Genomic DNA, 11,111 nt, shown 5'->3' with positions numbered 1-11,111 from the left:
CCGGAAAACTCGTTGAATTTCTTCCTTTAGCAAGTTACGCTGCGAAAATGTTCAAATCCGCATATGGTCTGGACCCCGGCTCACACCTTAGGGATCACAGGATGGCACACACTGTTGCCCGGAAGTGTATCTTCAACCCTCCCATGGCTACCTCTTCGGTCCCACCAGCCTGCCCCTCCACAACCGGATGCATCCCTTCCCATTTGGCCCCAGCAATACCGACAGTACAAGGTGATGAGTAGGAAACGGCTGTTTGACGCATCGCCACCAGGATTCATTTCAACTCTCAATTGCCCGAATAGACAAAGAGAAATCTTTGCTAATAAGGTCTATGCGAACTCTGCCTATACGCCGGATATCATCCGTAAATGGACTCATCCACATAGTGACTCTCCCTCAAAATGTCCATTTTGTCAATCACACCCTAACCTTTTTCATTTAATATGGATATGCCCTCACTTTGTTCGGGGTCGAGAACAACTCCTCGCCTCCCATGCCCTGCCAAATGATGCGCAAGAACCCTTACTAAGAGTTCGGAGTGACACCACCCTACTTGAAGGAACTGTGTGGTTTTCACTACACAGTGGTCTCTATAAGGTTGTCTGATGCGTGAACGACGATCCCTTCTTCAGTGTGCCCTTTGAAAGAACTTTTGTCCAGTTTGTGCGTAGTCACAGTAGTACCCTTCAGTGTGTGTTTTTTTCTCTTACAAACTGAATAGTCTACGTGAACGCCGGTCCCTTCTTCAGTGCATCCTCTGGAAGATCTGCAACTTGTTGCCCAGTTTGTGCAGATTCACTGTACTGCCCTTCAATGTGTTTTTCACTCAAGTTCACTACAAAACAACTGAATACTATCACCTTTCAATAATATGTAAGCCCTCTCCCTACCCCTTATTCCCTTTTCCCCGCCAGTGCTTCTTGCCTCTTTCTCATTAAAGCCTACCAATCAATCAATCAATCAATTTTCAGAATACACAGGTAAGTACCATCGTTGTTCCCGGTATCAAACAAAATAGACCACAAAATGCGACCTTCGTGGCAAGTGTGAGCGCAAACAGATCGGTGGTTCGCTCAGGAATTTTTTTTAAGTGTTCCAATTATCGTCGCAACACCCTGTACTTCTAGTTCACTCTACCACGGGCGTGGTCCCGTCGCGTTGTCGGAACGGAAACGTAGAGCTCGGCTTCCCGTCACCGTCGCACCGTTTCCGGCGGGAAATCGCCCGAGAAACTGTGGCCCATGACGGAAGACGGTGACGTGACGGTGACGTAAAGGGGTAAAAAAAGGCTGTGGAATGAGCGCTCAGCGTGAGACTGCGCACGCTCACCACGTGCCTTTAAAACTTCGTGGGTGGTGGAGATGGCCACGTACTATTATGAGCAATATGAAAGGGAACACACGAACGCGTGGCAAACAGCCTCGAAACAGACTCGGAGCGATACGCGGATGGCGCTGTGAAAAGCAAAGGGGGAAAGGAGGGCGCTCTTCCACTTACTGTTATCACTCCCATCACGCTGCGCTGGCATTTCTACAAAGCAGCAGCTTACGTCCTTTCACCGATAATATGGTATCGTCTTACCAACGCCGCCTGTATAAATGGCGGCGGCGGCGTTGGTCTTACAGCCGATAAGGCGCTCGGCGGCAATGGGAACGGTTGCAAGAACAGCGTCCCCCTTTCCACTGTTTCCGACGGCGGCCGCTGCATATCAGTCATAGCTGTGTCTGAGGGTGTTTTCTACGCGTTCCTGTGTTCCCTTTCATAGTACATTCAACAGAACCTGGGATGCTGACATGGCCGGCACGCCGAGAGAGCAGCGTGCTGTCTCAACGTGCACCGCGGTCACGACGGACACCTGGAAAGGCCAGTTGGATTTCGACCGAGCCTGCAGCGGGCCCGAGCAGCGGTGCTGGCTGGGCACGGAGTTGACCCCATGGAACCAAGTGATGCATGAACTCGCTTTCGAACTGGTCGAGCCCCGGCCGGGAAAGCTCTGCCTTCGGCCCATCCGGCGCGATGACGGAGGCATCGAAATCCACCCGGCGACCCTTGCTAAAGCTTCGTTCCTGGTGTCGTGGCTTCTTCAGCACCACCGGTGCATCGACCAGCTTAAATTCGCCTGCTACGTGTATTCAGGATTTCGTAGCGTAGTGCGATTCTCCAGACGCCCTGATTCGGGGACCGACCTTGCGCCATTCCCCATACGCCTGCGCCCTGCTTCGGGGACCGACTCAACACGCACCGTTCGTGACCTTGAAGTATCAAACGAAAGTTGGTACAGGGACAGCGTGCCTGCTCGACACACTCACTACGAGCTTGAAGACCTTGATGCTGTAGGCGGACTGGAAAGGCTGAACCTCGTATTTCGCGTGATGGACCCCGAGTTCACTGCTGAGCTTGCGAGGCTGTTGCAACGCAATGCGAGCTCCATCAAAAGGTTGGAAATCACCTACACCGTGGTGCCGCACGAAGTCGAAAACGCGCTGCGGTATCTCTTCAGCTGCGAGTCGCTCACGATTTCCTCGCAAGAAATATCATCTACGGGCGTGAGCTCAGTGGCGCGACTTTTGCACTCATCGACGGCCCTGAAGGAGCTCAGTATCAGAGCCCTTGAAAACAGGGAACAAATATCCGTCATGGCAAAGGAGCTCGAGACCAACACCAGCCTCGCAAAGCTCGATTTGCGCATGGCAGGTTCGCAGTGCCCTCTGGCAGCGGTGTTCACCGCGCTTCAGGTCAACACTACATTGAGAGAGCTGAGTGTCGCAGACTTCCACTTCAGTAGAGAGTGCGAACAAGCTTTATCATTGCTGCTGCAGAAGAACACTGGCCTTCTTCTCCTGTTCATCGGGGATGCTTACGTCACTGATTCTTCCCTGCACATGTTGGCAGCCGCGCTGACAAGGAACACTATGCTGGAATCTCTCCAGTTCGCAAGTCCATTGCTGCAAATAGATGCAGTTGCAGAAGTTTGCAAGGCGCTTCGTATCAACAAGACACTGAAGAAGCTTCAATTTACAGGCCGCATGGATCCCCAAGCATCCAGGTATGCAAACTTAGTCGCATGAATTTGGGCTATGGGTAAAGGTGCGTCCAAAGGATGTATCTCACCTATCGCTTACAATTGATTGTGGATATGCCCGATATGACTTGTGCAGTCATACACAGTTGTGTCATAATTTAAGTGTGAGTTGGTTATCAAAGTTGCCCCAATTGCGGTGCTTTACCTGCCCCTAATATTTAGTATTGGCAAATAAGTGTTCTGAATTCATCAGTGAAGGGTATTTTCCGCAGCTTTACCTAGCAGAACTAAAGCTGCATTGTTGGGACCATTGTGAGTAAGGTGAACTAAATGCGTTGATTTCCCATAAAGCTGAAGCTAATCGCAGTGATGGTGTAGCTGTTGATTTGTTCGCCATTTAGACAGAAAATTGCACATCGAGTCGCATATTTATCTTGCACTACCAGACATAGTTAAAGCATTACTGGCATAGCCAAGCTAAACTGATGAAGTAACCGCGATTCATTTTATGAGATATGGATTCAAAGTAGATTGTATGGGGAATGGCATTGCAGAAGTGGCACTTAATGCTAGAACGTATTTTCTCTGACTGCACAGCATTTAGAAAGGCCATGCGTTTGATAAGCAGACTTGTAGTAGGTTAGGTGTGCCATAGAAGGTCAAGTGCGCACTGATTTCTTTTCCCAGATAACTGCTCTCTGTTTGCAAACTACTTTAGATAAGTCGCAGATTTTTTTTAGTGTTTTACAAAGGAGCAAGTGTCTTTTTTATTCAGTGGGCTTAGCTGATGCGTGCAGCGCTCAGCTAACCGTCATGCCCTACCAAGGAGTTATTGCCTATATAAGCTGTCATTTTATCATCCAAGCACAGTGCACGCTTTGGATTGAATAGAGCTGGAAGTAGCCGGGGAGGAACAGTTGTTCGGGCCGTACACTGTTACCCTGATTTACTGCCTGGTGTGCCTTTATTATCTACGGCATAAACAGATTTATTTCCACCTAAGGAAGGGGCTGTGAGAGAAGTGTTGGCAGAGGACAAAGGAGCCATGAAGATGAAATACAAGGTCTGGTTCTATAAAAACGCTCCTTTCTCCTGACACCGATGATACCAATTTTATCACAAATCTCAATGAACTAACGGATATATTTGAGAAAGCAGATGTTGCAAGTGGTGATTCTAGAACCACTTTCCAGCAATTTTTCTCTTTGACACCACGGAATCCTGTTAGTGCGATCGGTGGCCACCTACCTAAGCAGCCGCCAAGAAACACACAACTGGGCGTTTGCAGTGGGGGTCTCTAGTTTCGTCTGATTGTATCGTCAGAATGCTAACATGCGGTTGACATGCTGGTAACTGCTTCAGTGCTAGCCCATGTTAGATGAGTCTTGCACAGAGCACCTTCACTGTGGCGCAAAATTTGAAAGTTTTCCAATATTTCATGCATTTTCTAAGTAAAAACCATCTTTCGTGGTTGGGATGGAGCTGAGTGAGTTTCCGAAGGCTAGTTCTTTCAAATTGAACAATGTTCTTTGTGTTTTCTTTGTGGCCTTTTTGTGTTTCTGCGAGCAAGAGCTACTTGCAGAACATTGCAAAGTTCAGAAACACCCTTGAGACTGTTTACGTGTGTTGTTGCAAAAGCATTACATTTTATTTCAACCTGCGCGGTCCTCTACATCTCATGTTAGGTCTGTCATGGTTCTGTCCTCTTTTGTGGTGACAGTGTCTCTGCCATGCAAAGGTACATGTCAGGCGTGTTCTCTTCGAGTGGCGACGCTTGTGGTTTAAGGTGCAGCTAGTGCGGCCCCTTTCCTCGCCGTGGAGCATTTGTGTGTTCCCATGCATCTCGTGTCTGAGGTGTACTTCCGTGGGAGACATCTCACAGGTGGCGCTGAGGTAGACGCTGCATTACCATCATCATTACCCTTTTCTTCCCTGGGAGGCTCGGCCAAGTGCCCTTTTTAGCTCCACATACACACTATTGAGGTACGTGTGCTTTGCTACTTTTGTAATTAGCATGCCCATATGTCTCCTGCAGGCTTCCAGTGGTGCGATTATGTCCTCCTATTTTCATCCTTTTGATCCTTTGCGTCGTTTCCTCCGCTCTGTTACTACGACTGAAAGGCACGGCCAACCATTGCCCAGGTTAGCACTAGAAATATGAACTGAGCGTAAGCATGCTTTGCTTCTTCCGTAATCAGCAAGCTCAAAATACTCTTATTCCTCCAGTTTCGTTACTATGGCCATGGTCCTTTGCCCTGAGTGTCGTTTTTGTTTACTCTTTGGTTTTACTACTTTAGGCCATTGACGTGTACTCACAGAGGCGGATATCTATCTTTTTTGTTTTACTGCATGCCCCTTTGCATCTTCAACGCATAAATATGCTTTGCTACTTCCATGGTTGGCATGCTCAAAACATGCTATTTCTCCAGGCCTGCGATTGCGTGCTTTCATTACCAATGTCATTGTCCTTTTCCCTAAGTGTCGTTTTCGTTTTCTCTTTTTTTCTTCTTCTTTAGGGCATTGACGTATGACTACAGAGGCGGATATATTTCTTTCTCTTTTGTTTTGCTTTTTCTCTTGACCTCCTAAGCCCTACATGTTCGCTAATAGCGTACATGTGCTTTGCTACTTCCGTAAGCAGCGTGCCCAAAAATACTCATGGTCCAGTGGCTCTCCAGTGATTGTGTGCCCTCAATCCCACTGCTGTGGACCAGTTCTTTTAGCGACATTTTTGTTTTCCCGTTTTCTACTTCCCCTGTAGGGTATTGACCCACGGAGGTGGATTGTTTTCCTGCTTTCTTCCGTTTCATGAAACTTTGCAGTATAAAGAAATGCGAATGGGACTTTTTCTACCAGTTATCGGAGCATACGCACGCTGCCGGTGTGCCTTTTGACATGGCACCCAGGGCAATATAAAGAACTGGGCCCATTCTCACCTTGCTGGTTGGACAGCAGCCACTACTTTCTAGAACTGCATATTTTTGTTGTGTTGGGTGACGGTGTGTTGCCCTTTTTTTGGGAGGAGGGGATGTTGTGTTGTGTGACGGTGTGCAGCCCCTTGCGCACCCCGGTGCTCTGCTCCCTGTTAAAGGGACACTGAAGTGAATTTGTCAAGCTCCCGTTTTTGCTTGCACTGCGTAGACTGGCTCAAATTAGCACACTTTTCATCGTTTATCCGGTTGACAAATCGGTAATTATTTTACAAAGCGCGAAAGAAGAAAAACTACCATGCGCGGTTTGCGGCGGCCGCACCAACTAAGGCTGTGACGTTGAGAGGAGGGGCGCCGTGATTGGACGATGCCCAAGGTTAGCAATCACACAAGTTTCGGTTTCGGTTTCGGTTCTGTAAAACATAACCAATGGCTTTGTTGGATGGGCATTCTCAATATCTCAGTAATCATCGTACCGCGCTTCTGCCATGTTGTCGGCTGTAAAATGCACAAGATAAGCCTCCCAGGACGGCTTGTAGTCGTAGCATTCACTAGCCGAGACCTACGCAGTGCATGAACGCCCTCCGCGTACCCGCAGACGCCCAAATGTCATGCGCTTTTCCCCCATATTTGGAGCTTGCCTCCCTCGTGCCTGTATCGTAAAAAGCGTGTTCGCACCAGGCCAAGGGTCTGTTCATTCTGGCCTGTGCCCACTGCCCGCAAGCAGTCGGTGCTTATGGCAACAGCACGCCAACGAGAACTCGCTAGCGCGCCAGTGCCAGCCTGCGCGCGTTTTGTGAACTAGTTCGTGTAGCCATGAACGTTGCGGCCCCCAAAAAGGTGAACTCAATATAGAAAACATCGGCGGAAAACAAAAAAGTTAACTTACAAAAAAAAAAAGCACGTACCCGCGGGGATTCGAACTCGTGACTCGCAAAACATTTGCGGTGAATTCCTAGCGCCCCAGACTGCTAGGCTACGGAGCGGGACGCGGATGCCTTGCTAATATAAGGTATATATTGTACAACCGGTTTACACTGTTATTTAGTTTTGGCATTTCAAGCCGCTTAGGTGACTATTTGTTGTACTGCGATCGTGCAGTAAGCGTCGCCCGAGTTTCCACAGTAGCTCACGTCTAGCAATTGCATTTCGTAGACGGAAATGCGTTCGCAGATGCGTAGTCGTGCTGCTGACCGCTGTGCTTGTTCGCCCAGCGCAAAAAAGTGCTTCCCGCGGCCTAGTTTTACGCTGTACGGTAAAAATATCAGTTGATTTTATTTGCTTAGTACCTATATTGACTTCGCTGACTCTTCTCCCGCCTTCAAGAGGCCTTATATTTTCCTACTGGCGAACCAGTCAGCGAAGCGTCGCATGTGCAGCGCTTGTGTGAAGCGACCTTGACTTGGAGCTAGATACAGTGTACAAACAAACCAAGTAAAGAAAGGCACATTCTTCCCTTCACAAACGTGTCCTGGCTTCGTTTCAACTAAGCGAACGAATTGCGACCAAGCAATTTTTTTTAACCTCCTTGATTGCGACGACCCGCCGGCGGCCGGCGGACGAAACGCTGGGCCGACTGACTCTGTCGGCCAGGGAGCCGTGCAGTAGCGCAGCCGTGGCGCAGCCAATTGCCAGCTCATCCCCTCCTGACGTCACACAAAAACGCCACAGAAAATGGGCGAGCGTAAAGAGAGGAGGACAGCGTTTTCGAATTAGTTTTTCTACTAAATAAAATCGCGTAAACGCGCCTAAAGTGGTCGAAACATGGCCTGGGGACTCCGGACTACAATTTGCGCTAGTAATCCCGCAATGTTTACATATCACTTCAGTGTCCCTTTAAGTTGCAGTACGCTGAGAGCTGTTAGATCGTGGTGCTGGACTTTTTGAACAGCGAGTGACTTTTTGCTAAGCTTCTCGCTACGGCAGACTCTCTAGAAATGGCCTACCTTGCCACAATTGTTGCAGGTCTTGTTCCTTGCTTTGCAAATACCAAAATTGGCTACGTCTTTCGCAGAGCCGCAGCGAAAGCAAGTCCTACTATTTTGTCCCGACGAGGCAAGTTCGGCTGGCCCTGGCGCCAAACGCTTATCCACTTTTTGCACGTACCCTGCAGGGCTAGCAGATGACACCTCCTTGGAATATTTCGCAGCTTCTTCGATACTTTGAGCAATTGTGAGGGCCCTGTCCAACGTCAATGAGGAGCCTTCCAAAGTAGCCGCTCCCGAAGTACGGGGTGGCTCGTCTTTGCGACTAGTTGGTCGCGTATGAACTCGTCGGCCCTGTCATTAAAGGTGCAGGAAAGTGAAAGTTCTCGCAGCGAAGAAACGAACATGTCCGCGGTCTCACACGGCAACTGAACGCGTTGACCGAACCGCTGGCGTTCAATGGCAACGTTAGTACTTGCTGCGTAGTAGGCCTCGAGCGTCAGTCTTGAATTCGTCGACGTCCTCCGTAGGTTGCTCCTCTCGTAGCGTGTAGTAGATTCGTTGTCCCTCGACCCCCAAGGAGCGCCTTGCGCCTTGCGCCTTGCGGAGAAGGAGCGCCTTGCGGCCGGCTGGCAGATACGCGTCACTTGCCGACGCTACAAGGTAGTTCTCGAACAGCCGACGCCATTGCGTCCACGGTATGGCAGGCTTTCCCGGTGTCGGTAGAAACGGCGGCGGCGGCGTCAGTGCCATTGAAGAAGATTGCAGTATGCCGTACTTGAGTACTCACGTGGCGTTCCGCCCGCAGCCGAAAATGGTTACCTCGTCGCCATTATGTTGTATCGCAAGCCCACCGAGTTACCATACATGGCAGAGAGATGAATACGCCACCTCGTACCCACGGAAAAGAGCCTTTATTTTTGTTACATGCTATTTGTAACCGGGCTGCGGTTACTGATGATGATACTGGAAATTGGCTACCTTAGCATTGTGCGCAACCTGGTGGCATGAACAGAACTTCATTACACAACACAACAATTTTCATATCCTCTTTTTGTCAGCTCACAGTGAGGTTGTATGGGCACACAAAAGAGAGCCTACAGAGAAAAGGGGCAAAGCTTAGAAAGGACAAAAAGGCTGCCTACGCTGCGAGCATGTGGCTACCTACAGTGAGGGGATCACAAAGACTGAAAAAAGGGAAGAGAACGTCGTTTCAACTGCAGATTAGTTTTGCGAATGTACACCTACTTCCCTGGCTCTTATGTGAGGGAAAAGGGTGGAGGGGGAGAGATGAAGGGGCAAGGTTCTTTTGTGCGCAAGTTTTTTGACAGCGAGATCTTTGCGGCCCTGGGTTCTAGTTTGCAGTGGTGGCTGCCAGGAGAACCCTTATTCATAAAAGTCTATTCAAGGTCATTAGAGCCACCAAGGGCCACCTTTGTTGCCCTGCAGGACATTTTATCTCGTAGGAATAACTCCAAATGTTCCAAACATGCAGATAATTATGGTAGCCATCGAGAAAGAGATGCAACCTAGAAAAAAAGAACTCAGTTGTCTCTGAGAGGTTGCATAAAACAAATTGAAACGCCCTGAGCATTTATGCATTGGGAATTATAAATGTGTGTGTTTGATCAATCCCGCTTTTTTTTCCAGAGCTGACCTGGCAAGGCAGCTTGCTCAAGACGGGTTCTACGGCCGGGTGCAGCTACCCTGGACAGAGCCTGACGTGCCAGGCTTGACGGCTGCTCTCACCTCCTCTTCCGCAGGCTTTGAAGAGTTACGCCTGCCTGACATCAACAGCTTGTCTGAGGCTGGTCTCAAGCAGCTGTTCGACGCTCTGGCCTCTAACAAGTGTGTCCGTACACTGAGGGTTAACATTAGAGGAGACCCCGGAGAAAAAGGCACAGCCGTTTGCGAAATGTTCAAGGTCAACCGATCCATCGAGTGCCTCTACCTGGACATCTACGAGGACAAGTACAATTTTGTCGAAGAAGTCTTCTACGCCCTCGCAGAAAATGCAAGTATCACCAAGGTTGTGCTCCAAATGGATGTCGTTCGAAGGCTTGAGACTGGGATGGCGCTTTCCTACTTCCTGGCACACAACAAGACGGCTAACAAGTTTTTTGTGGGGTTCCAGACTCATCTTCCTGCCAAGTTTGTGGACGTGTTCTCGCAGGGAATGGTGCACAACAAGACCATAGTGAAGTTTGGGTTGGTGAGAGACACGTATGACATCAATGCAAGTTTCCAACTATATGAAGCAGTGCGTAGGAACCGGGGTGCCTTGAACCGAGCAGTGGACTTTGTCGTTTCGCCCAGCCTGGACAGGCGGTGTGCGGAGGAGTTTGAGCTTTTCGCCGGGACCTCCTGCCTCCTCAAGCAACTCAAAAAAGCGTCTGGAAAAACGGAGCAGGAAGCACTGCTCGCCATTGCTGCAGCCGAGCATTACCTGCTTGACAACTTCCTTCTGATCACAGGCATTGTTCAGTATTCCGTTAAGTGCCACCCAGCAGAGGGCACCCAGGTGGACGCTCTTAACAAGCACTGCTGGAAAGCAATTGCGCGTCACCTGAAGGTTGCCGACGTGATCCCCTAGTCCCTTCTCCCGGTGCACTTGTTCAATGCATAGAGCAACTCTGAACCAAATCTGTGAAACATGGTGGAATCTGTCTGTTCAGCCTTGAAAGCTTGCCAGATAGACTTGTATTGCTCAGTTCAGAGTTTGACAATATTCGCCGTTGGCATACACTCTCGTGGCTGAAATATTTCTCTTTCAGTCATTTCTGCCATTGAACAGCCATTATGTCAAATAGCGGGGCTCAAAATGTCGTGCTGTGAAGGCATTTTTGCAAGCAATGTTCTGAATAAAATTTGTGCCATGTTTTTGTTCATGCTTCATGCTCGAAATAGGTGACGGAGGCTAATGCCCTTAAACAGTCGGCCATTCGAAATGGTTAGTGGCAAATATCCCCGTTAAAGGGGCCATAAAGACAAAATACAAGTTTAGGTCATTAAAAAGACTGCATTGTTTTGGTAGCAATGATACCAGTTTTATCACAAACGTCGAACAGTAACAAGTTGAGCGAATTGGTAGGTGTCACATCTAATCGCAGTGTTTCCCCTTTTTCGAAGCAGTGCGCGTAGGAACCGGGGTGTCTTAAAGGGAACAGCGGACTTTGTCGTATCGCCCAGTCTGGACAGGCAGTGCGCGGAAGGGTTCGAGCTTTTCCCTGGGAC

General features: G+C 49.1%; 1 protein-coding gene across 1 annotated transcript; it reads left to right on the top strand.

The window, feature by feature from the left end:
• Positions 1-1,602: 1,602 nt before the first annotated feature.
• Positions 1,603-10,757, top strand: LOC144160955 (uncharacterized). Its single transcript, XM_077692029.1, has 2 exons — positions 1,603-3,046; positions 9,528-10,757. Exons 1-2 carry the CDS (start codon positions 1,794-1,796, stop codon positions 10,468-10,470), a joined length of 2,196 nt encoding a protein of 731 aa, XP_077548155.1. The 5' UTR covers positions 1,603-1,793; the 3' UTR covers positions 10,471-10,757.
• The last annotated feature ends 354 nt before the right edge of the window (positions 10,758-11,111 follow it).

Source organism: Haemaphysalis longicornis, unplaced genomic scaffold, assembly GCF_048455015.1.
Source record: "Haemaphysalis longicornis isolate Haplotype H1 unplaced genomic scaffold, Haemaphysalis longicornis Haplotype H1 scaffold_11, whole genome shotgun sequence".
Lineage (NCBI taxonomy): Eukaryota > Metazoa > Arthropoda > Arachnida > Ixodida > Ixodidae > Haemaphysalis > Haemaphysalis longicornis.
The sequence above is the reverse complement of the archived record's forward strand: the minus strand, read 5'-3'. Positions and strand labels throughout refer to the sequence as shown.

What these genes read in the sequence shown, in the direction of transcription:
- LOC144160955 (XM_077692029.1), top strand. Translation starts at nt 1,794, where the DNA reads ATGGCCGGCACGCCGAGAGAGCAGCGTGCTGTCTCAACGTGCACCGCG. An exon ending in ATGGATCCCCAAGCATCCAG is followed by an intron (nt 3,047 to 9,527) that starts GTATGCAAACTT and finishes TTTTTTTTCCAG; the next exon opens with AGCTGACCTGGCAAGGCAGC.